Source organism: Mirounga leonina, unplaced genomic scaffold (assembly GCF_011800145.1).
Source record: "Mirounga leonina isolate KUSES-001 unplaced genomic scaffold, KU_Mleo_1.0 Mir_366, whole genome shotgun sequence".
Taxonomy (NCBI): domain Eukaryota; kingdom Metazoa; phylum Chordata; class Mammalia; order Carnivora; family Phocidae; genus Mirounga; species Mirounga leonina.
The window spans coordinates 26,910,032-26,937,037 of NW_023270709.1; the positions used below are offsets into that span (position 1 = coordinate 26,910,032).

The 27,006-nt window shown below is 45.0% G+C and overlaps 3 protein-coding genes and 8 non-coding genes across 11 annotated transcripts in view; 3 read left to right on the forward strand and 8 right to left on the reverse strand.

The window, feature by feature from the left end:
* Positions 1–7,185, reverse strand: part of LOC117997531 — a 21,955-nt gene extending 14,770 nt beyond the window's left edge. Inside the window, 1 exon segment of the mRNA XM_034985902.1 lies at positions 6,832–7,185. Coding sequence (XP_034841793.1) covers positions 6,832–7,159 — 328 coding nt within the window. The 5' untranslated portion in view covers positions 7,160–7,185.
* LOC117997522 (histone H2A type 1-E-like) lies at positions 9–1,471 on the reverse strand. Its single transcript, XM_034985890.1, has one exon. The coding sequence runs from the start codon at positions 1,402–1,404 to the stop codon at positions 1,012–1,014; it is 393 nt and encodes a 130-aa protein (XP_034841781.1). The 5' UTR covers positions 1,405–1,471; the 3' UTR covers positions 9–1,011.
* The window catches only part of LOC117997523 (histone H2B type 1-C/E/F/G/I), an 881,166-nt gene continuing 855,951 nt past the window's right edge, over positions 1,792–27,006 (forward strand). The window contains exon 1 of the mRNA XM_034985891.1: positions 1,792–2,187. Coding sequence (XP_034841782.1) covers positions 1,807–2,187 — 381 coding nt within the window. The 5' untranslated portion in view covers positions 1,792–1,806. The remainder of the gene's footprint in view (positions 2,188–27,006) is intronic.
* Positions 7,990–8,061, forward strand: TRNAM-CAU. Its single transcript has one exon. It is a non-coding gene; the product is annotated as a tRNA-Met (tRNA).
* TRNAR-UCG lies at positions 12,062–12,134 on the forward strand. The gene has a single exon. It is a non-coding gene; the product is annotated as a tRNA-Arg (tRNA).
* On the reverse strand, positions 15,665–15,746 carry TRNAS-GCU. Its single transcript has one exon. It is a non-coding gene; the product is annotated as a tRNA-Ser (tRNA).
* Positions 23,037–23,108, reverse strand: TRNAQ-UUG. Its single transcript has one exon. It is a non-coding gene; the product is annotated as a tRNA-Gln (tRNA).
* TRNAQ-UUG lies at positions 23,586–23,657 on the reverse strand. The gene has a single exon. It is a non-coding gene; the product is annotated as a tRNA-Gln (tRNA).
* Positions 24,751–24,832, reverse strand: TRNAS-UGA. The gene has a single exon. It is a non-coding gene; the product is annotated as a tRNA-Ser (tRNA).
* On the reverse strand, positions 25,288–25,359 carry TRNAM-CAU. Its single transcript has one exon. It is a non-coding gene; the product is annotated as a tRNA-Met (tRNA).
* On the reverse strand, positions 25,783–25,853 carry TRNAG-GCC. Its single transcript has one exon. It is a non-coding gene; the product is annotated as a tRNA-Gly (tRNA).

Sequence of the window (27,006 nt, forward strand, 5' to 3'; positions counted from 1 at the left end):
TGGCCTGAAGACGTTGCCTTTATATATACTCAGAAACCTTCTGATTGGTCTTGCATTTTTCAAAAGTCCCGCGCAATAAAACCATTGGCTAAAGAGCGAACGACGTGATTGGTGGATTATTACAGCCTCCGATTGGATGAATTAGTCAACATTCCAATCCCGTCTTTGTTATAGTCAGCGATCCAAGAACTTAATATTCTGCTTCAACTCATCTCAAATTCTAAATAAATCACCTGGGGATCGGAGAAGATGCCAATTCTGGAAACCTACGTAATGGGGCCTAAGATTCCGACGGTCAGGCTTTCAGAACTTAGGTGTATTTTGTTTTCTCAGATGGTTACTTTTACTGAACTGGACCTTGAGTCGCCTGGACTGCCCCTTATCTCCACTCCGGGAAACCACAGGTAAAACGCCTGGCCCGGAGACGGCGGGCGATCACCACTGTGCAACAAAGGGTGACTGACTTCCTTATGGTGGCCAAATAGTATTATGATTCATTCAATTCAGCTTTGAAAACAGCCCGCGCGGACTTCCGGTCCTATAGTTCTGCTTGTAACGTCCTCAGGCATTCCAGGCTACCACCCCTTCCACAGCGGCTCAGTTAACTACCCCCTTACTGCTGGTTTCCGTACTCTAAACGTTCTCACTTCCTAAACACGATTGAAGGAACACGGAGTGAACCTGTCCACCTAGAAAACGAGGTTTTGTAAACGTTACCATTATTGTAACTAGGTCTCACCTGTATTAAACCCTTGCTTACCATGCACTAAGGTTTTTCTGTGTAAGTCGTTTCCCTGGGCCACCTTCAAAGTGACGTTAAACAGCGAAGATAAACTGCAGTAAGTGAACTGTTTTTTGACCAACCACAGACTAACCGCTTAAAGCTTATGTAATGAGAAAGCAGAACTTATTCGGTTACAAGCTTATTTATGTGAAAATGTGGACGGCTCTGAAAAGAGCCTTTGGGTGAGGAAAAAGGTTTTAATTGGACACACCGGTATTCAAATAGGTTCACTTGCCCTTGGCCTTGTGGTGGCTCTCGGTCTTCTTGGGCAGCAGCACGGCCTGGATGTTGGGCAGGACGCCGCCCTGCGCGATGGTGACGCGGCCCAGCAGCTTGTTGAGCTCCTCGTCGTTGCGGATGGCCAGCTGCAGGTGGCGCGGGATGATGCGCGTCTTCTTGTTGTCGCGCGCCGCGTTGCCCGCCAGCTCCAGGATCTCGGCCGTCAGGTACTCGAGCACGGCCTCCAGGTAGACGGGCGCGCCGGCGCCCACCCGCTCGGCGTAGTTGCCCTTGCGGAGCAGGCGGTGCACGCGGCCCACCGGGAACTGCAGGCCGGCCCGCGACGAGCGCGTCTTGGCCTTGGCGCGGGCCTTGCCGCCTTGCTTGCCGCGTCCAGACATAGCTAGAGCAGTGATAACGTGACAAAAGACAGAAAAAAATCAAGCATTCTACAAGGCGATAAACTAGACTATTATACTCTGCAGCGGTTTGGTAAAGCAGCCTATGCAGTTGGCCGAACACAAATTCCAGCCAATCAAAAGGCATATCCCAAACAACAATGCTCCTAATTTGCATAGGGCGTGTACGGTTGCAAGGTCAAATTATTTAAAGTTGAAATACGGAAAAGAGCCAATGAGAGTTTAGGATAATCAAGGAGCCTATCAGGGGTTAAGATACTGAAGAGACCAATCAGAAATCGTTATTCTGCTATCCCTAATTTGCATACACACCAAATAAATAGGAGGGCGCTCGACCGTGGGCGTACATTGTTCGTTTTGTTTTAGGGGTGTTAGTTTGGTGCAATGCCTGAACCAGCTAAATCAGCTCCGGCCCCGAAGAAGGGCTCGAAGAAGGCGGTGACCAAGGCGCAGAAGAAGGACGGCAAGAAGCGCAAGCGCAGCCGCAAGGAGAGCTACTCGGTGTACGTGTACAAGGTGCTGAAGCAGGTGCACCCCGACACGGGCATCTCGTCCAAGGCCATGGGCATCATGAACTCGTTCGTCAACGACATCTTCGAGCGCATCGCGGGCGAGGCGTCCCGCCTGGCGCATTACAACAAGCGCTCGACCATCACGTCGCGGGAGATCCAGACGGCCGTGCGCCTGCTGCTGCCCGGGGAGCTGGCCAAGCACGCCGTGTCCGAGGGCACCAAGGCCGTCACCAAGTACACCAGCTCCAAGTGAACATTTGCAACAGCACCAGCGACATCAGGCTCTTTTAAGAGCCACCCACATTGTCACTTAAAGAGCGGTAACTTTCACAAGCTTAGTGAAAATGGCAAGAACATCCATCCTGACATTCGAGGACTAACAAAACTTGGTGACACAAATTGCCCCCGGCATGAGCGGATCACCAACGAATGAATCTGTAGGCAATTGGGACTGGTGCATTCTGCTTCGCTACTCGGTAGCTACTGAGAGCAATATTATCTAGGGTGCCCCCACCTCGAGAGCTTTCATTTTCCTGTTTTCATTTTGTCCTCTCCCATTATCCTGGGTCGGGAGTTAAGTAGGGGAAAACAGTCCTGGTTTTGAGTAGCCCTAAGTCAAAACAAGTGACAGGAGTTAAGCATTCTTCAGAAAATGAAACTACCTTTTTTTTTTTTAGCTTGCTTTGAGCTTGCGAGAGGCTACAGCGGCATCTCCTGGAACAATGTACTCTGTGACTTGCATTTCTAAACCACAGCGGGTCTCTGCCAGTCTCTCAAACCCGACGTCCTTCAAATTCCAATAAGTTCTTCACCGCACATTTTTAACGTAGTTAAATATTGACTCTTCGCAAGGTCAGGGAACTCATCCACTAGTTTTCTACCGGGCTTAATATACAAGGGTTTAAGAGACACTGCCTACAACTGGATAACCTGAAGGGGGAGGAAGCAAATGAAAGTCTCCCGTCTGTGATTCCTGGCGGGGGGGGGGGGGGGGGGGGAGAGTGAAGATTGGGATCTGCCTCAATCCATCAGCCTCCACTCTTCAGCCCTAAGGAGTCCCTAACCCTAAACCTCTCCGTGTCCTGAATGATCTTGTCCTCAGTCACATCTTCATTCCCTAGGATTTTATTTTAAAGGAGAAGATTTAAAAGGAATTAACGTTCGTGTGCTTGTCCTTCGCCTGATTTCAGCCTACAATCACAATCATACAAAATGGAATCTCCCATTTTACAAGTGAATGACCTGAGGAATTAAGGTTAAATAGCCCCTGAAATAAATAAAAGTGGGATCTGAATCCCTAAGGACTGTTTCCACACTATTTTTCTCAAGCTATAGATGCCAGTTGCAGTCATAGGATTGGGTAACAGGCTCAGAGGAAAAATTGAGCATTAGAATAAAATGAAAGTAAAACTGACCAGGAGATAACACTTGTTCTTTGATGCACAGCACAGTTCTTAAACCAGCCAAAGTATATAGCAAGATATGGAAGCTAAGGATCACCAGACAACAAATTTAATTTTTCTGAGCGCTGTGCTGGAGAGGGAAAACCATGAGCATTGGTGGTGTAAAACAGAGCTCAGAAATCTGTTTCTACCTATTAGCTACATGTCTTCATCTGCAAATACCTACATAGTAGATTTCTGTGCACATTAAGTGATGTGGGAAGCAAAGGCAAGAGAAAAAATTAAATTTCCTTACTTCCCACAGCCCATTGACAAGTCCTTGAAACAGTCAGAGTGACCTTCCTTTGGGAGCTCAGCTGCCTTGATGTGGACACTTTGCTAAGGGCAAAGGCAATCTTAGCTTAACATTATCCCAACCCCCCAGGATCCTGTAAGTCTACTTTAACATATAAAAATTCCCTTGGAACCTTCCTTTAGCTCTACCCCCACCAAGATATCTGTTAGCAGTCATCCTCCAAGCATACGATCCACTGATATACATCTGAAGAGTCTCATGACTGAGTTTTTACTAAGTAGTAATAAATGACCTTTTCCTAACAATAGCTAGCTCCCTCAAGGTCCTGAAAACCTTCTTTCCAAAATGCCTTGAAGGCTTGTGCTGTCCTAACCCCCTCCCAACTTGAAAGCATATAACAGGACACGCCTCATGGCCCCAGCACAGCTCTCTAAAACCACCTTTTTGCACCAAAGACATCTCAAGAATTCCTTCTTGGCCATCGGCTCTGAACCCCAACCATTTCCTACATAAGTGACTCAATTTTGTAATGGGGCTCGTGAAGAAGATTCTCTAAGCCCCACATGTAATTAAGGCATTCGTTTCTCTCTCCCCAAAAAGCTAATTTTAAGTACATTTGAAAACAATACATGAAAAGAAATATACAAACAAGCATGGCTTAAGGAGGAATCCCTTAGGACACGATACAGTCCTGACAGCCTATTTCAATGCTAAATTTGGGCCAATTTCTTAAACCTTTGGTGAGCATTTCCTTACCTCTAAAATGGTAATAATAATTAGTAACCACCACATGGCATAGCTGGATGATCAGTAAAAGAACACAGTAAAGCATTTAGGACAGTACCTACACAGAGGAAAGTCTTCCAAAATATCAACTGAAGCTAAAGCCTCTGGTTGAAGTGTTAGGGAAGTTCCTGCCCATATTAGAATCTGAGTCGAGGGTTTGAACAAGGCAGTAGGCCACAATGACTACCAGCAAGTGACACGAGTTAGGGTTCCTTGTCTGGCAGTGTGAGCAATCTAACCCCCTTCTAACAGTCTAAACCCCTCCTTAGAACATCTCTTTACCCTGAACTCTTTTGAGGACAACCTAGGCTGTGAGACTTCCCTGCCTCTGCCTGCCAATTCAAGCAACATGTGAGTCATTTTCCAGGGACTTCCTCATGTCTCACTAGTACTAAGGGTACCTCATTTAACAGTAAGTTGGGCTACAAGGAAGGGACCCTGGAAATTCACACAAGAGCTGCTTAGGAGATTTTTATTCCTGTTTTGTTCCCATGCCTCCAATTCTCTTTGCCTAACCTCTCTGTAATGTCTGGCCAGAATGAAGAATCATCTTCAGAAAAGCAGCTGCACTTTGAAAGCAAGAAGAGAATCACAAAATTGCCATCCACAATCATTCCCAGACTAGGGAAATCTAGGGCCACCCTAAAGATTGCTGTGGTATTGCCAACAACGTAGAAGACTCCTATCAGTCTCACTTCATAAAAGAACTATCCTTTTATATGCCCAAAGGAAATTCAGATACCCTCAAAATAAGAAATCTTTATACCAAATAAATGACCCACAGTCAATAAACATTATGAGCAAAATGTAAACCTTTATCACAGTAAGTCACTGGGGTTTGGTGACTGTTTAATCACAGCATAATTAGCCTAAATGGATCAACACAGTATTATACTGCATCTAGTTTCTGGGAATTGCTTTTTTTTCCAGGGAACAATGAGTTGCCATGTTGTCACATGGGGCTAAAGCTCATTTGTTTTCGTAGCAATGTTAGATTGTGTGATTATGTCTGATTATGTCACAATTCATCTATCTATTGGTTGACATTTGCTCTGTTGGTTGCCTTAAATTTATAGGATGCTTTGCTGGAATATAAAATATTAAGTAGAAATTTCATTGTGTGGATTCCTTCATAATATTTTATTAATAACATATGTGTGGATTACTTATAATAATAGAATATAAGGGTTAAAACAGGAAGTGAGTAGATATAATTATAGGGGAAAGAGGAAATCTGCTTTAACCCTGCCACCCTCTCTGATTAGCTGAGCTGATTCAGAGACACTTTCTTCAATGTTGAAATACTGAACAAATCAGTAGTTTCCAAATGCTCATCTATGGCTAGTATTAGTCCGTGCCAGTTTTCTCTATTCTCTATTTTCCCACTCTTTGTAAAAGTGAGAAAAATACGGTCAGTGCAGTAAATTTTCGTTAATATTAAAAGTTGTATTAAAGGTTAATTTACACGTTTTTGATCTTGTCAATTCCTCACAAATGTATTGTCTTCTAAAAAGTATAAAAACTGCCTGCCTCAGTCATTTGTGTCTCAATTTCATTATTGGGCCTCTGCACGCAGGAAATAAAACTTTGGATTTTTTTTTCTCCTGTTCATGTCTCATGTAAATTTTTAGTCCAGCTGGAAGACCTTGAAGGAAGAGGACTATTTCCTTCCCTACACTTAGTAATTTGGGGTGAAATATCCTGATGCCTCTATGTACAGGTTTTAAAAATGCCACTCATTAGGTAACATCCTTATCTACTTGAGGTTTTCAAACTGTCAGAAAATTTCGGGGGCTATGCTCAACACCTGCCAGGTCTCCCCGCGAGTGCATCTCCCCCAGGGCCGTCGGGACAACCGAGCCGGCGGGAAGAGCGCGGCCAGCCGGGGGCCGGGCGGGGCCGGCCGCTCCGCGGGGACTCGTCTTTGTTCCCCGGCCGCCCCGCCGCCGCCGGCGCGCTCCCTTTGTCCCTCGCCCGCCCCGCCATCTTGGGCGCCGGAGCCCGGCGGGGGAGGCTCACCCGCTACCCGCCGACCGGGGTCCCCGCTTCCTAGTGTTCAAGAGCCGAGCGAGCGCGATCTCTAACTCGAAGTGTCGAGGCCGGAGGACGCTCCCTGGGAGAACAGACAACGCCGCGTGAGCTGCTCTGCCGCCATAAAAACGCCCCGGACGCGGCTTAAACAGACGCGAATGCGGCAAACCAACGACACAGCCCGACAATGAAGTGACCTCCCGGAGTTACAAAGCGATCAGATCAAAAAAGCGCCTCACAGCAAACTAACTAACCATTTTTAACCCGTTTGGAACAAGTACTTAAACACAAATCACAGATTAAAAAGTAATGACGAATGATGCAGCTCTTTCATGAAGCAAGTGGGCGGCCCTGAAAAGGGCCTTTTGGTGTTTGGAAGTACGGGGGGCCCGGCGCGCTCAGCCCCCGAAGCCGTAGAGGGTGCGGCCCTGGCGCTTGAGCGCGTAGACCACGTCCATGGCCGTGACCGTCTTGCGCTTGGCGTGCTCCGTGTAGGTGACGGCGTCCCGGATCACGTTCTCCAGGAACACCTTGAGCACCCCGCGGGTCTCCTCGTAGATGAGGCCGGAGATGCGCTTGACGCCGCCGCGCCGGGCCAGCCGCCGGATGGCGGGCTTGGTGATGCCCTGGATGTTGTCGCGCAGCACCTTGCGGTGGCGCTTGGCGCCGCCCTTGCCCAGGCCCTTCCCGCCCTTGCCGCGGCCGGACATGACCGTAGCGCTGAAAGAGCTCGCGAAAAAAGCACGAAAACCGTTGGGGGCAATCTCCTTATATGCGCGGATTGCGGACCTAATTGAAGACTGGAAGCGCGCACGCGGGAACGGCCGCTGCCCGGCCCCGCCCCTCGCGGCGAGCTGGGTGACGTCACGGGAGGCTGGGCCCCGGCGGCCACTCTCCCCCTCCCCCTCCGCCACCGTGCCCTCCGCGGGGGCAGCTAGAGCGGCCCGGGTCCCCCCCTGAGAACTTCGGACCTTTTTAACTGCGTCAGACTGAAGAAAGGAGCGTTTTGTGCGTGGCGTGGCGTGCCGTGTGCGATCGCGCCGCCGTCTGCGTTGGCCCGCGGCGCCCCCGGCCTTCCTGCGGCCGCGGACCGGCCCTTCCCGCCGCGAGCCTCGGCCCCGGGCTCACGCGGCCAGACGGCACCTCCATCACCAAGCCCGGGAGGGTGTTCTTCCCAAAGGCGAAGGCGGGCCTGCTTAGTGTCTCCGAGGCGGAAGGCTCGCCCGCCGCGCGGAAGCCCGTTCCTTACCCGGCTTTCCTCTTCCCTCCCCGTTGATTAAAGCTCGTCGTCATTCTCTCTCTTATATCCAGACACCTCTCGCTTCTGCGTCCGAAACCGCAACAGGGTGTTAATGTTTCCTTCTCTTCGCCTACGTTGTTCTCTCTTTGATTCTGGTGGAGATATTATTCCGAAGAGAACTAGCAGCTTGTGGCAGCCAAGGCGTTGAAGCAAACAGACGACCTCGCACGGGTTCTTCCAGTAGGAGGAATCGCCTCGGAACAGGGTTAAGGGTATTATTAGGAGAGCTCTTTGCCGAAGAGCAGAGTGGCGCAGCGGAAGCGTGCTGGGCCCATAACCCAGAGGTCGATGGATCGAAACCATCCTCTGCTAGCACCTTTTTGCTAAAATTATGTAGCTTAGTTTCACAACATGGAAAGAAAATAGAGCCAGATTTGTTTTGTTTTGTCTAATTCTGGCGTTTAAATTATTTCCAGAAAATAAACGTGAAACTGTTCACATTCTCTAGAGATAAATAGAACGTCGGTAAAGGACACTCAGTTATCATTAATATGTCTTCCCATAATAAGCTTTACTCCTAGTGGTTGCCGAAGTGGTGATGCTGTTGTTGCCACCGGCTATCACGACCGTCTTCCTGTCCTGTGAAGCCGTGAAAACGCTAAAATAAGCCGAGCGTGGCGGTGAGGTCAGGGATGGACGTCCAGATAAGGAGTTTAATTTCCTTCTGTACATAATTCAGAAAGCACTACCTGTTAGGTAGTTGTGGCCATGGGGCTAAAGCGATAGGCAAGAAATCTACTGGGCCATCCCAGCGCCAAACTTTTGCAACTCGAGAGTCTTAATCTTCGGAGTAAATAAGTAACAGTTTGAGCCAGAGTGCAAAGTTTTGGTGGCCAGGATTGAACTCTGACCTGAGAAAACCACTTATGTGGCCGCTGCTGGTAAATGTGTCTCTATGGCCTACCTTCCTTTACGATCTCTAACAGGACTGTTGTCTACGCTCATTTTTTAAAAGTGTATGTTTTACATATCTCTCAGAAAAGATCCCTATTCAGATATTATGTGTCATATACTGTGCTAAGCACTAAGAAAAGTATTTAAGTAGCCTACAGTCTAGCTTTCAAACAAATATGTATAAGAGAATAAGATATTTCTTTTAAAAGATTATACACTAAATGCAGTTGGGAATAAGGAAAAATGATTGTTCCTGGTAGCTCCACGATCACCCAGTAACTGGATGAATTGCTAGAAGGACTCCCATAAATGAACATATACTCAAAGTTAAAATTTATTACAGCAAAGGGAAAAGTGCAGACACAGCAGGAAAAAGATATACACAAGCAAACACCAGAGAAGTCTTTCCGGTCCTCCATCTTCATAGATGATCCACATTCTTTCTCTCCTGTTGTGAACTTGCAGGGACCAGTGAAGGCTGTGGTTTCCTTTAAATATGCTGACAACCTGGTTCATAGTGACCCACTGCTTCATGTACACAGGATAACATCATGACCTAGTAACATAGTGAACATTCCAGTATTTTAGTTCACAGAGTTTCACCAAGGGTCATCACCATGGCTACAGACATCTGTGAAAACTTGAGTAAAACAGATTTGCTGCCTTGCCTTTGCCCTGGCAATGGCCCAATTTGGGAAAGGTGGCAGATTTGGAGTCCAAACTAGAATGAGTAAGAAGTTGGCAGGTAGCCAAGAGGAGGCTTCTAGATAGAAAAATAAATAAATAACTACAAGGAGGCATAACAGTTAGGGGTTTCTAGAGAACTACAAAACATTCAGTGTGCTCGAGCATGGAGGTGAGGGAGATTGGAGGAGGAGGATTTGAGGAGAAAGGTAAAATGGCCATATCTGCTCACCTCCCATTCACCCTATAGGTTAAGAAGGGATCCTCTGCCCTAAACAACACCAGATGGCCAGACACACCATGCTCAGCACTGGGCAGATGAGATGGGTAGCTGTTTACCGTCACATATACTCACAGCCTGGAGGGGGAGGCCACCACGTGCCACGCAAGTTGGCTCAGGTCGCACTCCTGAGTAGAGTGACCAGCAAGGGCTATGGGAGGTAAGCTTTGTAGCAGACAGAGAAAAGGGTGACCCTGGTTTCCTCCAAAAGATGGAATTGTCTTATTTTAATAGCTTCCAGGACCAACAGGGAGGTGAACCCGTTAGGTTGAGGGGCTGGGATGTACCTGGTCTGGTTGATAGGGGAATTAGCCAGATAGAGGGCATGTCCTGTGAGAACAGGTGAATTCACAGGACTGTTTGGGGGGTCCTGTGAGGCTCAAAGATGTCAAAGGAGCCCTTGAAATTTTAGGTCTTACAATATAATCCTGAGTTGTGGCAGAAGAGATAGGGAAAGGGACAGTCATAAGGAAGTGAGTATGCAGTGCAAACAGGTTTCGATTTTATTTTTCTATGGGCAGTAAAAAACCATCGCCAAGTTTGATCAAAGGAGTAATATGATCAAACTTCCTAGCCAGAAAAACAATCTCTGGAGTCTTCAAGTTTGTGGTCTGGGCTTTGATCGTGTTTTTATTTTTGTTTTTTGTTTGTTTTTATTATAAGCTATACAATAATGTCTTTTATAATGTATAGGGTTTTTAAAAATTATTTCTTCAACCTCTCCATATACAGACAAAAGTAAGTGTACTAACATATTGGAAGTTGCAAATTTGATCATTGCCAAGAGAATAGAAAATTATCCCTACAGCATGCTAAACCAGGAGGCCAATTCATCTGCCCACCTCCAAAAAATATGCCGATGAACATGATAGACGGATTGACCCCCCCCCCCAACTTTCATTCGCCGCCATTCCATAACCAGGCCCATATCAGGAGCACATTTCTCGTCAACAATCATTAACTGTCCAAGGCTCTCATCATGATCTTCTGCTACAGGTATCTGGGATATCTGTCTCTTAGGTATCACCAGAAAACATGTTGACACTTGAGGGGAAATGTCATGGACACCAAGACACCAGTCATCCTTAAAAATTCTTTTGGCTGGAGATCCTTGCCAGTGATCTTCCTGAAGATCGTGTCTCCCTCCACAGGGCTGGGTGACTGAGCCTTGAGGATCTCCTCTTACCACTTAACCCAACAGTACCCATGATGGTTTAACCACCATCTTCTTGCTTCCAGGGAGAGAGGAAGAGAACAAGTCCATATGCAGATTTTTTTGCAGGATAAAAGAATCTTTTAGTTAAATAATCCCCACATTAAAAACGATTGCAAAATTCAAAAATATATGTATTTGAGAAATTCAGCACATTTTTACTGAGCTCCTACTATTTGCCAGATGTAATTCTGTGGACAGGGAAAGAAAGACTATGTAAAAGACCCCATTTCTGTGCTCCAGAAGCTGCTAATTTAACCTATCATGAATGAACCAAGAGGGCCAAAGCTCCCAAGGTCTGGGATTTAAGAAAATTAAGGTACTGCGATATGTGTAGATAGTCAACATTATCCTCAAACAAGCTACACGAGGTCACACAGATTCACTGATAAACTCGAAAGAAGTCATCTAAAATATAAGTTGAAATCTCTATCACTTTATTGGGCCAAGTACTCTACAGAACATTATAAACTCTATAAATATCTTGTCCATAGAATGAGTATATTGCAACACATTTTTGTGTTGAATCATCTATTAACTGTAAGAATTGCTAACAGTCATAATTTTTGTAATCCTATTATAGTGTTTATTTCTTAAGATATGGAAGCTTCAGATAACATGAATGACCCTAGACCCCTCTATACACCTCCTGAAACGCCAACCAAAGATTGCTCTTCTTCTCCAAACAGAGACACACCGGGAAAAGTGCTCTGATGTCACATTACAACAATCGGAGAGAGTCCCAGACGAGTATGAAAAGGGGACCCTGCAGGTATCCATGCAGGACAGCGAGAAAGACAATCGTGGGATGCTAAGACTGCCTCTGGGCGCGGTTTGCATGATAACTGTCCAGGAGGACCTTCCAACTACCTAGAGTCTGAAAATAGTGAATATGGATGAGTATTTACAGGGAAGAAGCTCTGAGTTAGCTTATTTAAAAAAATATCCCCAGATGCAGACAATATGCAGTATTTGGGCATCTTTCAGGTGCCATACACAGCTTTTCTGCTCAGGAGTGGTAATGTCCATGACTTTTCTTCCCGTGGAGGACCCAAGACCGAAATTGCCAGTTCCTACCTTTCACGAGGCCCGACTCCGTGGCCCCAAATAACCCTGGTAAGCTCCTTTCCTTTTTTTCAATGACTAGAAGCGCGGGCGGCCGGGGCGCTATTTGACAACTCAGGACCGGCCAGAAAGCTCATTATACTTTCTAAGGGCTGCGGCGAAGATTTGTACCTGACGACCACGTGGCCTAACGGATAAGGCGTCTGACTTCGGATCAGAAGATTGAGGGTTCGAATCCCTTCGTGGTTAGTTCTGGTTTTTATGCGTTCCCCAAAATTGCCATATTTCACATGGTGGGAGGAATCACCTGGTATCTGTTTTCCAAACCCATCTCTTTTTTCCTACTCTAATTTTTTTTTTTAATTTAAATCCAATTAGCCAACTTATAGTACACCAGTAGTTTCAGATGTAGTGTTCAGTAATTGATCACTTACATGTAACACCCAGTGCTCATCACAGCAGGCGACCTTCTTAATGCCCATCACCCAGTTACCCCATCCCCCATCCCCCTCCCCTCCAGCAGCCCTCAGTTTGTTTCCTATAGTTAAGAGTCTCTCATGGTTTGTCTCCCTCTCTGATGACTTCCCACTCTGTTTTCCCTCCCTTCCCCTACGGTCCTCTGCACTATTTCTTATCTTCCACATATGAGTGAAACCATATGATAATTGTCTTTCTCTGATTGACTTATTTCCCTCAGCATAATACCCTCCAGTTCCAACTCTAAAGAGGTCCTTCTCAAAGGCCTGGAGAGGACCAGTGTCAGGACCCAGGAGAGGCAGAACTGGAACAAGGCCCTCCAATAATCTGGGGGCTCTCAAGCTCTCCTCAAATTTGGATTTTGAGTGCCTGAGTTTCATTTTCACAGTTTCAAGGGAACTCAGATCTGTAAACCGACCCCCCTCTAAGACTTGCTGAGTCTCAGACCAATGCCAGGCCCCAGGGGCCCGCACAGTGGGAGCCTGTTGCTTCTCCTTCCCCCATCTTTTCTTCACTTTTCTCTTCTAGTCTGAGTCTGCCTGTCCTTGGAAGACGCGGCTGCTGGAGTCTGTGTTACTGGTTTTCACTCTTACCCTCCTTTTCCCTCTTAACTTCCCTTTTTCCTTTGTTTTTGTTGCCATCAAAAGGATGAGAACAGCGCAGATTCAAACCTAAATTACAGAATGGAAGAACATAAGGTCATGAAAAGATCCCAGCTGTTTACATTTACAGAGTGTGTAGGAAAGCAGGAAGACAGAGAAGACAGATGCACAGTATACACAAAAACACATTTTTGTGTCTAAATAACTGAATTTCATAATTTAGGATGAAGAAAAAGTAATTTCCAATGCTTGACTTCATGGTGAAACACAGTTCCTTCAAATCACGTGGAGGATGCTTTTGCTAGGTGAAAGCAATGAATATTAAAACAAGGTAATAATTACCTCTTCCTTTGCCCAGCCTCTTTTTTAGATCTCTGGCATGACTCTGGTTTTCCCCAGTCAGCTGTAGAGTCCAAATTGTACAGAAAAGTTGGGGCTTGAGCGTTGGTTCCCAGGATTGAGATTTCTCAGACTAAAAAAAATTGCAGTGTGCTAATGTCATGTGAAGCCGCTCACTGCTTCCTTCCTCACAAAACGTACCATGACACTAAGTATCCTTTTATCAACCAGGAAAAGGATATACTCTACTATATGGATATGTCTACTAAAAACTAAAAAGGATATATGTCTACTAATATCCCATTGATCGAAGTCATCCTCATGCCCCAGCCCATAGGCCAGGGACAACACTCCATCTCTTGAAGAGGGACTGAGAAGTTACTAGACAAAGGGCTTGGATACAGGAAGGAATGAAAAACTGAAGCCAATACTTTAATCATTTGAGGAGTCAATGCAGATTTACGAAGTTTAGAAATCATTCATCCTTTCTTATTATCTTACACCTTATTGCATTTCATCTTAAAAATGAGTTCCCGAGTGCATGAATTACACGCATTTTGAGAAAGAGAACAGCAGCCCCTGACACCAGGCCTGGGTCTGACATTCACAGCTCAGCCTTAGCATTGCTAGGAGCTGGCCTGGCCCTCACAGCTAAGCCCTGGTTAATTCCTGTGGAACATAAATAATTTCAAAGGATACCAACAACAGGCAAGGCCGCTCTGTGACCCTCAGGAAGCAAGATAAAAACAAAAAAACTGTCTGTAATCATGTGTCCTACTTTGATACTCTCACCTTTCAGACAAAAATTAAAATAACCAATCATAGAGTTACTGAGTCCCTTAATAGATCACCCCGATATTTTGCCTCCCTCATTGCAACAAGACAATAATCCAACTTTGTTCAACTACAGTATGTCCTTCATAGTTTTTGGCAGGAGATCAATTATCTTGAATTTTGAACCACTAAATACCACAGACATAAAGGCAATAAATTATTATGTGATATCTTCCCTTCATCCATCACTTAGCCAGGTTAACGGGAGATGGGTTAAAAAGTTGAAGACAATCTCTGTATGTCATAGGAGTGACAAAATTTTCCAGTTTGCTCTATCTTAACATGCTATGTTTTTATTGCGATATGGGGTGCCTTGGGCCATGCGACAGTTTTAAATTTTTATTTAGGAATTTTATCAATGTTTTCCATTGTGATTTTTTAACATGATTTAGTGGTCTGGTGGTCTTCTTTTATTTAGGAGTTTGTGAACCATCTTCAAACTACATATACCATATAAGCCAGATATTGTTAGATGAAATTCAAAATCAGATATTGCTCCAAATTTCATGCTTTGTAGGCCTCAATCCTCATGAGGCTTTGGCTCATGACAAATGTACTTCAGAAGAATTTTCTAGATATCAAAAGTCACAGTCAGTCGCAGGATTTGGACATGTTGGAAAGATTTCACCACCCTAACCACTTGCTCTGAAAGAATTTGGTTCCCATGAACCTTAATAAGGAAAGGCTCGTTATATGATTTTTTAAAACAATTAGTTTGGTTTCTACCTCGGTTTCCTCATCTGCAAAATAGAGCTAGGTGATAGAGGGGGGACGTTTTAGAGACATCATCTCTACAGTCCCTTCGAATCTTGTGATTCTACGCTGTGGATCCGACCCCTTGCTCTAGTTCTCAGTGAAGTGAAAAGAGGAGACAGGAGAGATTTTATGGGATAATGTGCTCAAATTAAGATGCAACTAGCAGAAGAGGACCAAAGAAGGGAGAAACCCATAGAGGTTGGAGCGCTCGCAAAAGATCTTTGATTTAAGTTAATTCAACTAAAATACAAAAAAAGGAGAAGGGTGCCTTTCTGAGCGAATTCACGGGGAAGGTATATGGGATCTGGGCCTTGCAAAAGGCTCTTTTGCCAGAAGGGGGCGCTAGCGTCACCCGCGCGCCCGCAACCGCTCGGACGGCGGGACCTCACCTGGGAGAGCTGAGGTCACCGACCCGGGGCCGGCGGCCCGAGGGGGCGGAGGGAAGGGCGTCGGAGAAGCTCCCGGGGGCGCGGTGCCTGCGGCCTCGAAGGCCCCGAACCAGAGTTTCAGGCCTCAGTGGAGACCCCGGGGGCGCGGGGGGCGGACGTGTGCCCCCGCCGCGGGAGCCGAGTCGGCGCAACAGTCCCATCCAGGCTTAGATAACCCCCGAAATCTCCGTAAAACGGTGAAGGAGGTACGTTATTAATAGTGAAAGTGGCTGGTCTCGCCTGTTTCTGGTTTTTCCCCACCAGCACCTCCAGCAAGTACTAGCGACGCGTCTCGCTCACCAAGAGCTAAAACCTCACCCCACCGGCGCAGCGGGGGAGCCGCCGACGAGGATGGGATTCGAACCCACGCGTGCAGAGCACAATGGATTAGCAGTCCATCGCCTTAACCACTCGGCCACCTCGTCACCTGCGGCAGGCCCTTCGCCTAAGTACTATGTTGCTATACTGAGCACAGCTCTACGTTGCAATTTCCATTATTTGATTACATGCTTTTATTAATGAAGAAGACCTCCTTGCTTTCTGCAAGTGGCCCTCTTGTCTTGATAAAGGAAAAATAAATAAAGAACAGGCTATAGTCCCGGGAAGGAGTGGGTGGGGGGGAGTGGACCCGAGTAAAAACCGAATACACTTTCTCAGGAAACCTGGCAGCCCCTGACGGAAGAACGGAGTTCATGACTGCTTTTGTCTTAAAAATCAAATTAGGTATCGTCATTCCTTTAGACCATATGTCTATTGAAACCATCATGAAACGAGCTGTACTGTATCTGTTATTGCAGGATTCTCAGGTGTCTACCATATGGAACATTAGCACTTCTTAGAGTCATCACCTCCCAGGAAGTGCGAGCAGGTGATTGCTGAGGAGCTGGGGCTGGGGGGCTGGTTCCCAACGTCAGACCAAAGATTTCAGACTTTATTAAAGAATTTTAGGACCATCGGAGGGAGTTTTGTTTTGTTTCGATTTGTTTTGTTTGTTTTGTACAGGTAAATTTGATTTTAAAAAGATAATTTACTACTGTCGTTTATTTTTTTTTTACGGCCACCTTCAATGCGCTCCAGCCAGACATCACCAGGTACACACCTGCAGTTGGATAAGTTGTGACTTGCTGCCACAACTAGGAAGGGTACACACCTCGAGAGACCTTGGAGAATTAAATCAGTTAAAGGGGGAGTTTAAAGACCTTATTAAATACAAGCATCCTTTCATGTTTCACATGTCATGCCCTATTGTTGACAAAATACAACATTCTTTCATGATTAAAAAAACTCTCTCAACAAGTTGGGTGTAGAGAGAATGTACCTCTACATAATGAAGGTCATATACAACCTTCATACTGGATATAACTCAAATACTGGATTTATCCAAAATTGGATAACCACATGCAGAAAACTGAAATCGGACCTCTGTCTCACACCACTCACAAAAACTAACTCGAAATGGATTAAAGACATAAATATAAGGCAAGAATCCATGAAACTCCTAGAAGAAAACATGAGGGGGAAAGTTCACTGACATTTATTTTGGCAATGATATTTTGGATTTGACACCAAAAGCACAAACTACAAAGGAAAAAAATTAACAAGTGGAAAGCCTATCAAACTAAAAAGCTTCAGCACAGCAAAAGAAATCAACAAAATGAAAAAGCAAACTGTGGAATGGGAGAAAATATTTGCAAACCGTGTATTAGATAAGGAGTTAATACCCAAAATAGAGAGAGAGAGCTCATCCAACTCAGTAACAACAAAAACGTCCAACTTAAAAGTGGTCAGAGAACCGTGTAGACATTTGTGTGAACCAGACTAACACCATCTTAGACAAATCTGCCATGGTGACCACTCTGTGGCCTGAAGCCTTCCTGAGCACAGCCCCCATACACACTCCAACCCCCCCCCCCACACACACACAGTCTTTCCATCTAACCCCACCCTTATAAGTACCCCGCAGGGCACGGTGTCCTCAGTCTGCTCTGGAGATACACCTGTGGGTCTCCAACATCTCCTCCAGGTGGGCCCCCCTGCAGGTGCTCCCTCCCAGCCTCCAAGGCTAGAAAAGGAGGTCAGTCACACGGGAGATGGAGTTATCCAAGGCACCCTTCTGTCCCTAAATCCCCTTGACAAACCGCTTCTCCTCAGACTGGACTTGTTGGCCTATTCCTTCAGTCTTCCAGCTCCTTCGGCTTTTAGGGGTCATTTTGTGTAGAACTCCCTTTCATGGAATAATGTCTCTCCAAAGACAACATCTAAATGGCCAGCATGCTCAACATCGCTAGTAATCAGGGAAATGCAAGTCAAAACCACAATGAGTACCACCTCACATCTGTTAGAATGCCCATCACCAAAAAGTCAAGAGATAAGAAGTGTTAGCAACTCTGTGGAGAAAGGGGACCCCTCGTGCACTGTCGGTGGGAATGTAAATTGGTGCAGCCACTGTGGAAAACAGTATGGAGGGACCGCAAAAAATTAAAAATAGAACTACCGTGTGACCCAGCAATCCCACTTCTGGGTTTTTATCCAGAAGAAATGAAAACAGGTTATCAAAGGGATATCTGCATGCCCATGCTCATTGCAACATTATTTACAACAGCCAAAATACGGAAACAACCGAAGTGTCAGTGCATAAATGGATAAAGAAAAGTTGTGTAGGGCGCCTGGGTGGCTCATTCGGTTAAGCATCTGTCTTTGGCTCAGGTCATGATCCCAGGGTCCTGGGATCGAGTCCCACATGGGGCTCCCTGCTCAGTGGGGAGCCTGGTCCTCCCGCTACCCCTCCCTACCTACTGGTGCTCTTTCTCTCTTGCAAAAATAAATAAATAAAATCTTAAAAGAAAAAGTTGTGTCTATATACATATATGTATATATAAAGATACACACAGGCAATGGAATCTTACTTAACCATGAGAAAGAAGGAAAATGCCGTTACTGACAACATGGATAGACCCTGAGGGCATTACGCTAAGTGAGACAAGTCAGACAGAGAAAGACAAATACCATGTAATCTCACTTCTATACGAAATCTTAAAAAGCTGAACACTGAACTTTTAGAAATACAGAGTAGAATGGTGGTTACCAGGGGTTGGGGTGGGGGGTGGAATTGGGGAGATGGGGGTCAAAGGACACAAAGCTTGCTGTGAGCAGATGAGTGACTTCTCGAGATCTAATGCACAAGTTCATGATTATAGTCAACAATACTATATTATATCCTTTAAAGTTTCTAAGATCTTAAATATTCTCATCACCCAAAAAAGAAATGGTAATTATGAGACATGATGACGGTGTTAGGTAATGTTGTGTGGTAACCATATTGCAATATATAAACGCATCAACACGTTCACATCTTAAACGTCCACAATGTTATATGTCAATTATATCTCAAATTGAAAAAAAAAAATGGGGGGGGGCTTATTGTAACATTTGTCTTCTGTTGGGTGATTTGAGGGAGGGGACAAGGAAGCCAGGCTTTGTCCTGGGTTGGTTGCTGTCAGGAAGGGAGGGCATAATTCTGTGATTTCGTATCTTCATAAACTCTATCTAGAGAAAGGTAAGAATAGAATGAAGCTAAGTTTGGAAAACCAGTGGTCCCTTGTGTTAGCTGGCAGGAGACATTTGGTCATTTTGTGGTACACACACTGGCCTTCTTTGGCTGTCTGTTCTTAGACTAGACTATGAAATGTTCTGTCTCACGTCATCATGATCAGAGAAAGCCCTTGTCTGATGCTCCTGTTGTGTGCGATTGTTTATGTTCCACAGAAAAGCCCCATGGCCTAGAGGTGAGTGCCAGGCCACCTCCTGACAGCACCCGGGCCTACTGGACAATCAGGTCAGCTCCTGGATGCCTGATGTCAGCTCTTTCTCATCTACATCCAAGGTCATTACAAAAAAAGAATAACTCCGGGTGTGTGTGTGCGTGCATGTGCTCTACAACGTGATCAGGATGCAAACTGTGGGCTCTAAGGAGGTGTCAAGGACTGATTTAATACATAGCAAACATATTAATTATCTGATACATAAACACCTATAAAACAGGTAAAAAAAAATATGAAGTTGTAATTGTTTTAAGCTTAAGTGAGTGACAAATTCTAAAATGTTTCTGGAAAGAAAATAAAAATGTCTTTGGGTTTGGTTCTGTTAGAGCTGGGAATTGTCAAACACGATGACCAAGGCCAAACTGAAGAGTTCACTGATTCTTTCATTTATTCAATCTTTCCGAGAATATTTACCAAGCATCGCATCTGTGCCAGGTCCTGTTCTAAGTACAGGAGCATATACGACACAGAAGATTCCCTGCCCTGCTGAAACTGAAGTATGCAGAAATAGGCTATAAATAATTAAGAAAGCAAAACATACGATATGTCAGAAAGTAGTAAATGCCTTGGAGTGGTAGCCGGTTGAATAGGGTGGTCAGGGAGAAATTGGCTCAGTGGGCCTCACCGCCTGCTGCACATTCAAATCCATGAGGAACTTTAGGAAAATAGCCTCGGGGCATTATACCAAGAGATTCTGATTCGCTTGTCAGGAGTGAGATTAGAAGTGATAGTCCAGCTCTTCAGTGCTAACTCAACTGTAAAGAAAGATAGATAAAGGAAAACTATAAAAGCTAAAACCTAGAAGTAATTTTCCCAGTTGGGAGGTACCAGGAATTGCTCTCAATATAGCAACTGCTGACAAAGTATAAATAAATAAATAAATAAATAAATAAATAAATAAATAAATAAATAAATAAATAAATAAATAAATAAATAAATTTATTTTGCAAATACTTGCAAAGTATCAGTCACAGCAGAAGACCAGAGCCAGACAGGGCTCATTCAGCTTCGGGATCTCTAGGGTCTTTGAAACCCAGTGTGGTAGACAGACTTTTTGTGAAATTCCTTCCCTTGAGTGCAGCCTGGACCTAGTGACTTACTCCTAACCTAAGGAACACAGTGAATGTGATAGGATCTCACTTGCATGATTAGATTACAACGGACTGTGATTTCTGACTTACCAAAACACTTGCACTCTTGCTTTCTCAGCTCACATGCTTTGACAAAACAAGCTGCCATGTTGGTAAAGTCCACGTGGCAAGGAACCAAGAATGGACTCCAGGCAGGAACCAGCCAGCAGCCGAAGCCCTCAGTTCCACAGCCTTTGCGGAGGAACTAAATCCTGCCACGCACATGTGAGCCTGGAAATGGATCCTTCCCCAGTTGAGCTTTGACATGACTCCAGTCCAGCCCATACCTTGAATGCAGATCACGAAAGACCCTGAAGCAGAAGACCCAGCTATGCTGACCCTCGAGACCCTCCGCAACTGTAAGATGAAGAGCATCTTGTTTTAAGTGCCAATCTTGTGGTAATTTATACAACAGGTAACCAATAAACCCAGGAAGGCCTCATGGCCCAGAGATCCTGTGCCCAGGAGGGAAGGCCATTGAGAAGGCAGAAACATAAGGTACCCTAAGATTGCCAGATCTGAGTTCAGATGCCAGTTCATCACCCCATGGAGCCCCTACAGAAGAGTCTCTTGAAAAAAAGACATGTAAGGAAACTGGATCAGTATTTTGCCTTTGAAAAAAGTCCTGATCAATAGAATCCATCTAAAGAGCATTCACAGACACGTGCTATTTAGTAACAGAGGCTGTGGTAGGCTGGATCATGGCTTCTAACAAAGGCCTAAATCCCAATCCCCAGAACCTGTGAATACGTTACCTTACATTTATAGATGTGATTAAATTGAGAATTTTGAGATGAAGAGATTATGCTGGATTTTCCAAGGATACCCAGAAGAAGGTCAGAGTCAAGAATAGGAAACATGATTACAAAAGCAAGAGGTGATGCAGGGAAGAGTCCACTAGAAGCTGAACATGGCAAGGAAACAAGATTCTTGCCTGAAGTCTCCAGAAAACCTGCTGACACCTTGATTTTAGACTTCCGAACTCCAGAACTGTACAAAAAGTAATTCGTGTTATTTTGAGCCACTAAATTTGTGGCAATTTGCTATAGCAGCGGTAGGAAACTAATACAGAGGTTCTAAAACATTACATGACTGGGGCTTAATAGGTATGAGGAAGTTTGCAGGGATTTTTCTGGAACAATGTTTAGTGGCCAGAGGAGTTGACGGGGGTTCTTCTTTTGCTGTCATTGAGAGCACTGGAGGATAGGCTTGAACTAAAGAGAGTCAACAGAAGGAATTTAGGGTCCAATGTCTAGAGGGTTAACCGTCACACATGGGACCTCTGTGACAACAAACCTTCAAGGGAAGACATGTATACTCTTGCATGGGGTCAGGTGGGGGATCTTCAAGGTGTGTGGGCATAAATTCAGTCTAAGACACATTAAAGGAGAGCCTCTTGTATGAAAACAAAGGAAACTCTCAAATGAGTATGATGGCGGGGGTCTCACTCCATGGTCTGGACATTTTCAGGTCTACAGAGGATGCGCATGAACCTCACGGGGAGAAAAGTCACAGGTGAGGCCTGTGACTCTTCAGCACCAGAGCACATAATTAACTCACGGGGATCTCACTGACTTCAGGCACCAAGCGAAGCAAAAATAGGCACCAAGAGGAGAGATTTTAGGAGAACATGAGGATGATGGGGAGAGTACAATTTTCAGTAGCCAGAGGAAAGAGCAAGGAGCTGGGTGTTGATGTGGGAGAGGAGGTGCGAGTCTAAGGGAGTGTCTATCATACCAAAGTGGACTCCTGATTTGGGAAAGCGCACGGGCAAGGTGACCAAAACTGAGACAAGTCCGCTGAGATGTGATCCAAGTGCTACCCGTTACATCATGAGGCCCTTGGAGTTGGGTCCCCACTGAAAGACCAATGAGTACTCCTAACAGATCAGTGTAGCTTCAAAATGATGGAGGTGACACGTTAGCTTCAGGTGCACACGGAGCCGCCAATGAGGGCAGACAGTGGAGGCTCTAAGACGTACCCCACAGCTGTCCCACTGTGCAGTAGAACTTTTTCAGGACAGTGTTAGTGTTTAGAAGCTGATGGAACACTTTATGTGGGCTCCATGAAAGGAAGGACCTCGGTTTGGGACAGTAAAACATAAACTCTTAGTCACCAGGGCCAAGATTCTAACTTACCAGGATCTGAGAAGCTCTGGGCAAAAAAAGCAAAATAGGGACATGGAGTTTGAGGGGGGAATAGGGCTAGGATTCCCCGGGTGGGTGCTCAGAGGCAATTTTCTCTTGGCAGGGACTCTATGTTGATTTGGAAGAGACTGGCAGTGCCTGCAGCTAGATGTGTAGACCTCGAAGGTGAGCAAATGAGTTAGGAGAACCACGGAGGGAAAATCACCAACATGTTGCTGAGGCCCCAAAGAGATTTGGACTCAAATTGCTGGATTTAGAGCTCACAGTGCTCACCACAGAGTCCGTTGAGGAGCTTTCTGTTGAAATCATTATGCATATTCTTGCATGGGGCCCTTACATTGTGAGGAGCTAGAGAAGAAAAGAAGGAGCTTATGACACATGAACTGTTAGGGCCTGAAGACTAAAGAGATGGGACTTCAGGAACCCAGGGAGTTAGAGAGTGATCCACAAGGACACAAAGGTGATACATAAATCGGTCATTTTTCATAAGCCCGAGAAGAGAGTAAGGAATTACAGGACGCTCTTAGCATGAAGAAAGCGTGAGTGTAAAGCTCCAGCCCACACACCAGGATGCAATAGCGATTTGAAATATGGGGCGAGGTCACCAAAACCAAAACAGGTCCCACCGAGATTTGAACTCGGATCGCTGGATTCAAAGTCCAGAGTGCTAACCATTACACCATGGGGCCACCTTGTCAAGGGCTCCTGATGGAATATCTATGAATATTCAATGCAGAGTTTGTCACTGTGTTCAGCATGTTGTGGACTATAGTTTTAATTTCTTAAATATTAATAAAAAATCTGCTGTATCTCAGACAGCAAATGTTCCAAAATAAACATGACAATTGGGGCTCACGCACACTACGAACTTCTCAAGGCCAAGTTCGTGTTAGAAACTGATGGAACCTGAACCCAGAACTGAGGTCTGGGGTGTAAAACATTACTTAGGGCGTTCGGACGATATCCTGATTTCCCAACGAAGGAGGAAGGACACAGGAGGACAGACGTAGAACTCCAGAAGAAAACGCAGGCGACGCTGTTCGGCAGGACAGTGTCACCTTGCCGATCCAGATGCACCGTTGAGGTGAGCAAGTGCTCAGGTGTCTCCGGCCAAGTCAGGGTGCGGGAGTGATTTAAGAGAAAAGGGAAGATGCTAAAAGGCTGACAGGTCCCACCGAGATTTGAACTCGGATCGCTGGATTCAAAGTCCAGAGTGCTAACCATTACACCATGGGGCCACAGACAACCCCTATCCCCGGCAAGCTTTTGGACGCTCTTTGCAGTGAGTCGCACGTGAGTACCTGTCCTGGACAGGTAGAGAAGGTTCACAGTCCCCGAATCCAAGGAGGCAGCAAACTTGCTCCACCGGGGTAAAAGCCCAGCAGGGCTCGTCTTTGCTTGGAATTTTCCCCAGGGTCCACGGAAGGTTTGAGTACCCGCGTTCCTGGAAAAATCAAAACTGCATTTACTAAATTCCTAACCTGGACAGTGAACGTTTTTCTACCTATGGGTTTATAGAGGAAACTGTCAACACTGAAAAATCTCTTAGGGCATGTATGAATACAGAAAATGCAAGAAGAAAAGTTAAATATAACATGGGAATTTACTAGTAATTTCAAGGATTAAAAACTTTTACGTTTCTAAGTATTTCTACTTTGCTTATCTGCATTCTGTGATGGATCGATTGCAAGTGTGATAAAAGATAAATTTTTATTACATTTACTCTTATTTATGTTGCATATATGGTATTGTGTGTTAGTTTTATCCAGCAAAACAACTTTTTTAAATATGATTCAGCCAACGTCTGAAAACAGTTTTGAAAATTCTCTATCCTATACTTCCTCTCTGCAATTCTGGCTTCCTGAGTGGAATAATAAGAGGGATCCAAAAGGAGGAAAGATTGGAAATTTCTATTTTGAGATATTCATTCCACAACACCAAACATGCTCACGAATTGGATAGTGATGCCCTGGATATGCCCTAATTCCTGCAAGAACATCAAGCAGAAGAAGTAAGAGGCAAACCAGTTTTCAGAAGTCAGACCCAAGCTGGATTTCGGGTATGGAAATAGCAAATTAAAGAAAGAATTAAACCTGGGCATTTTTTCAGCATCTTCATATAGTGGTCTCAGAAATACCTAGTGTTTTCCCAAAATCATTTTCAAAAATTTTCTTCACCCACTGTTAGACTAAAGGACTAGACCTACCTGCTTACATTTCATGGAGAAATATAATAATACCCAGGAAAACGGCGTATTTAGTGCTGTTTTGTGTTTTGCAGTTCCCAAAGTTGGTCCAGCAGGTGTAACACCTGGAAAGAAAAACACCACTTCGTAGTCGGCAGGATTCGAACCTGCGCGGGGAGACCCCAATGGATTTCAAGTCCATCGCCTTAACCACTCGGCCACGACTACACGACTGCTCTCTGGTTCTCTGGATATATTCCCATGAGGAATAATACCTTTCCAGTTTACAAACTGGCCTTTCTGCTGGTTTCCGTGACAACTGCTCTGGAGTGCCTGTCATCACACTAAAAAGAACAAGATTTTGAATATCGAGATGCTGGTAACACAAGTTATTACAAATTGTAACACTTGCCTGACGTGTAAGATACCAAAGCACTTGCGAGGGTGGCATTCAGTCCCTAACAGGTGCAGTGGCCCCCAGTCGGAGACTGGATTACAACGGACGAACCAGCCGCAACGGAGAGATCAGCCTGTTACAGAGAGGGAAGCAGGACTTGTAACAAATTACCGTGGGCATTCTTATCATCCAGAACTGGTCCACAGACCCTTTCTGAGAGTGATCAACTTTATTCACTCTCTTTTTCTAAAATCTGAGTTTGAACCAAAAAGAGTCACCGGAGAGATAGCAGAGGATGGTTTCGATCCATCGACCTCTGGGTTATGGGCCCAGCACGCTTCCGCTGCGCCACTCTGCTCACGCTGCAAAGGAAAAAAAAAAGCAAAATTTCAAGACAATAAATGTTGGCGCCTTCTTCTGAAATTTCTGTTTATTTTTGAAATGATCACTGTCAAGACAGGATAAGGATACCTTGATCTCTGTACATGGCTACACTCCGCCCTCAAATACTAGCGGCTTACAATTCGCCTCCGAAAGATCAACCTGTTGAGGTCGGAGTGTGTTCCAGCTCCTACAGGATGACGTTTCAGGCCATTGGAACACCAAATGCATGCCGATTGGCATAATTTATGAGGGTGAAATTGCAAAAGGAGCGTTAACTTTGATCTTTCTCAGCCACACTCGGATACGAGAAACACAGTTAACTTCGAAGTATTTTTACTTTGTAATTTTTCAGTGACAATATTTCTACCCCTGCTGTGGGGGAAAAAAAAGAACATGTTGCATTGGCCGGGAATCGAACCCGGGCCTCCCGCGTGGCAGGCGAGAATTCTACCACTGAACCACCAATGCCCCACAAGCCAACTGCTCTTTATTTGTCCTCATAGCTACAGTTCCACTGTCTCTGCTTCATTAGTAAAACACAAGATAGTATGTTTTTTCTCTAGGATTTCCCTAAATCCAAAGAAAGAAAAAGCTATACCTAAACACTCTGAGAAAACCTGTGACCTAGAAGAAAGGTGAAACTGATACGTGGCCCTTGGAGGCTTTTGAAGGTGAAAAACAAGTATAAATACCCAGCATATAAAAATGTGTTTTTTCATCCCCCCTCAACCCCCTTTAACTCATTAATGAAAACAAATTCTGAAAATCTCTCGTTTTTAGGATGCAAGCCAATTCGGTTAATTACCAGATCACAGCACTCAATCCAAGTTTGAAACAAGTTATCTCATTTTGGAAAAAAGACCTATTGTCATTCCACTGTGAAGACCCAGGTTTGGACAAGGAAAGTATTGTCGTCAAAACTGAGACTAGTAAAGAAAATGCTGAAAGTAGGAATTCTCCCAAATCCTACTTCTTACATTCATCCCCATCGCCTGCTGCTTGGGAGGATGACCACCAGCTGCTGAGGTCCTTGTGGTGCTTCGGAACCAAAAGCCAAAGGGGACCTGGAAATAAGTAGAAGTTATGGCCCCTGTTTTTAAGGACTTTTCAGAAGTTTTGAGGAAAGGCCAACATGGAGAAAAACATTGACAATCAATGAAAATTATCTTCACTGAAGTGAGTCTTGAGTTTGGGTTTCAGGGAGGTAATGGACTCTGAGTGTCTGGATTATATGAAGCACGTGAAAACCTCAATCTTGCTCTAGTCTCTATCTTTCCACCTCTTCTTCAGGATGGAGAACTTACAGTATTTGCTTGGCAGCAGTGATTAGGACGCTTTGAAGGGGAGAAATGGCAGGAATCTACAGTAGCAAATTCAAAGGCTATCAATGTGGATCTTAAAGGAATAATTTCAGCCATAAAATTTCAGAAGAAACACAGAACTGGACAGTCTGAGGCATATAAATCAACGTGCCCGAGTTACGTGATGCGTTAGTTAGTTCGTGTTTATTCATCTATAAATGGAGCCTGGGGTAGTTGCCCTACATTCCTCCAGAGGCTTTAAAGGTAAATTAAAATGATGTCTATTAAAGCCACTTGAAATACAGGACAAAACTGCCAGT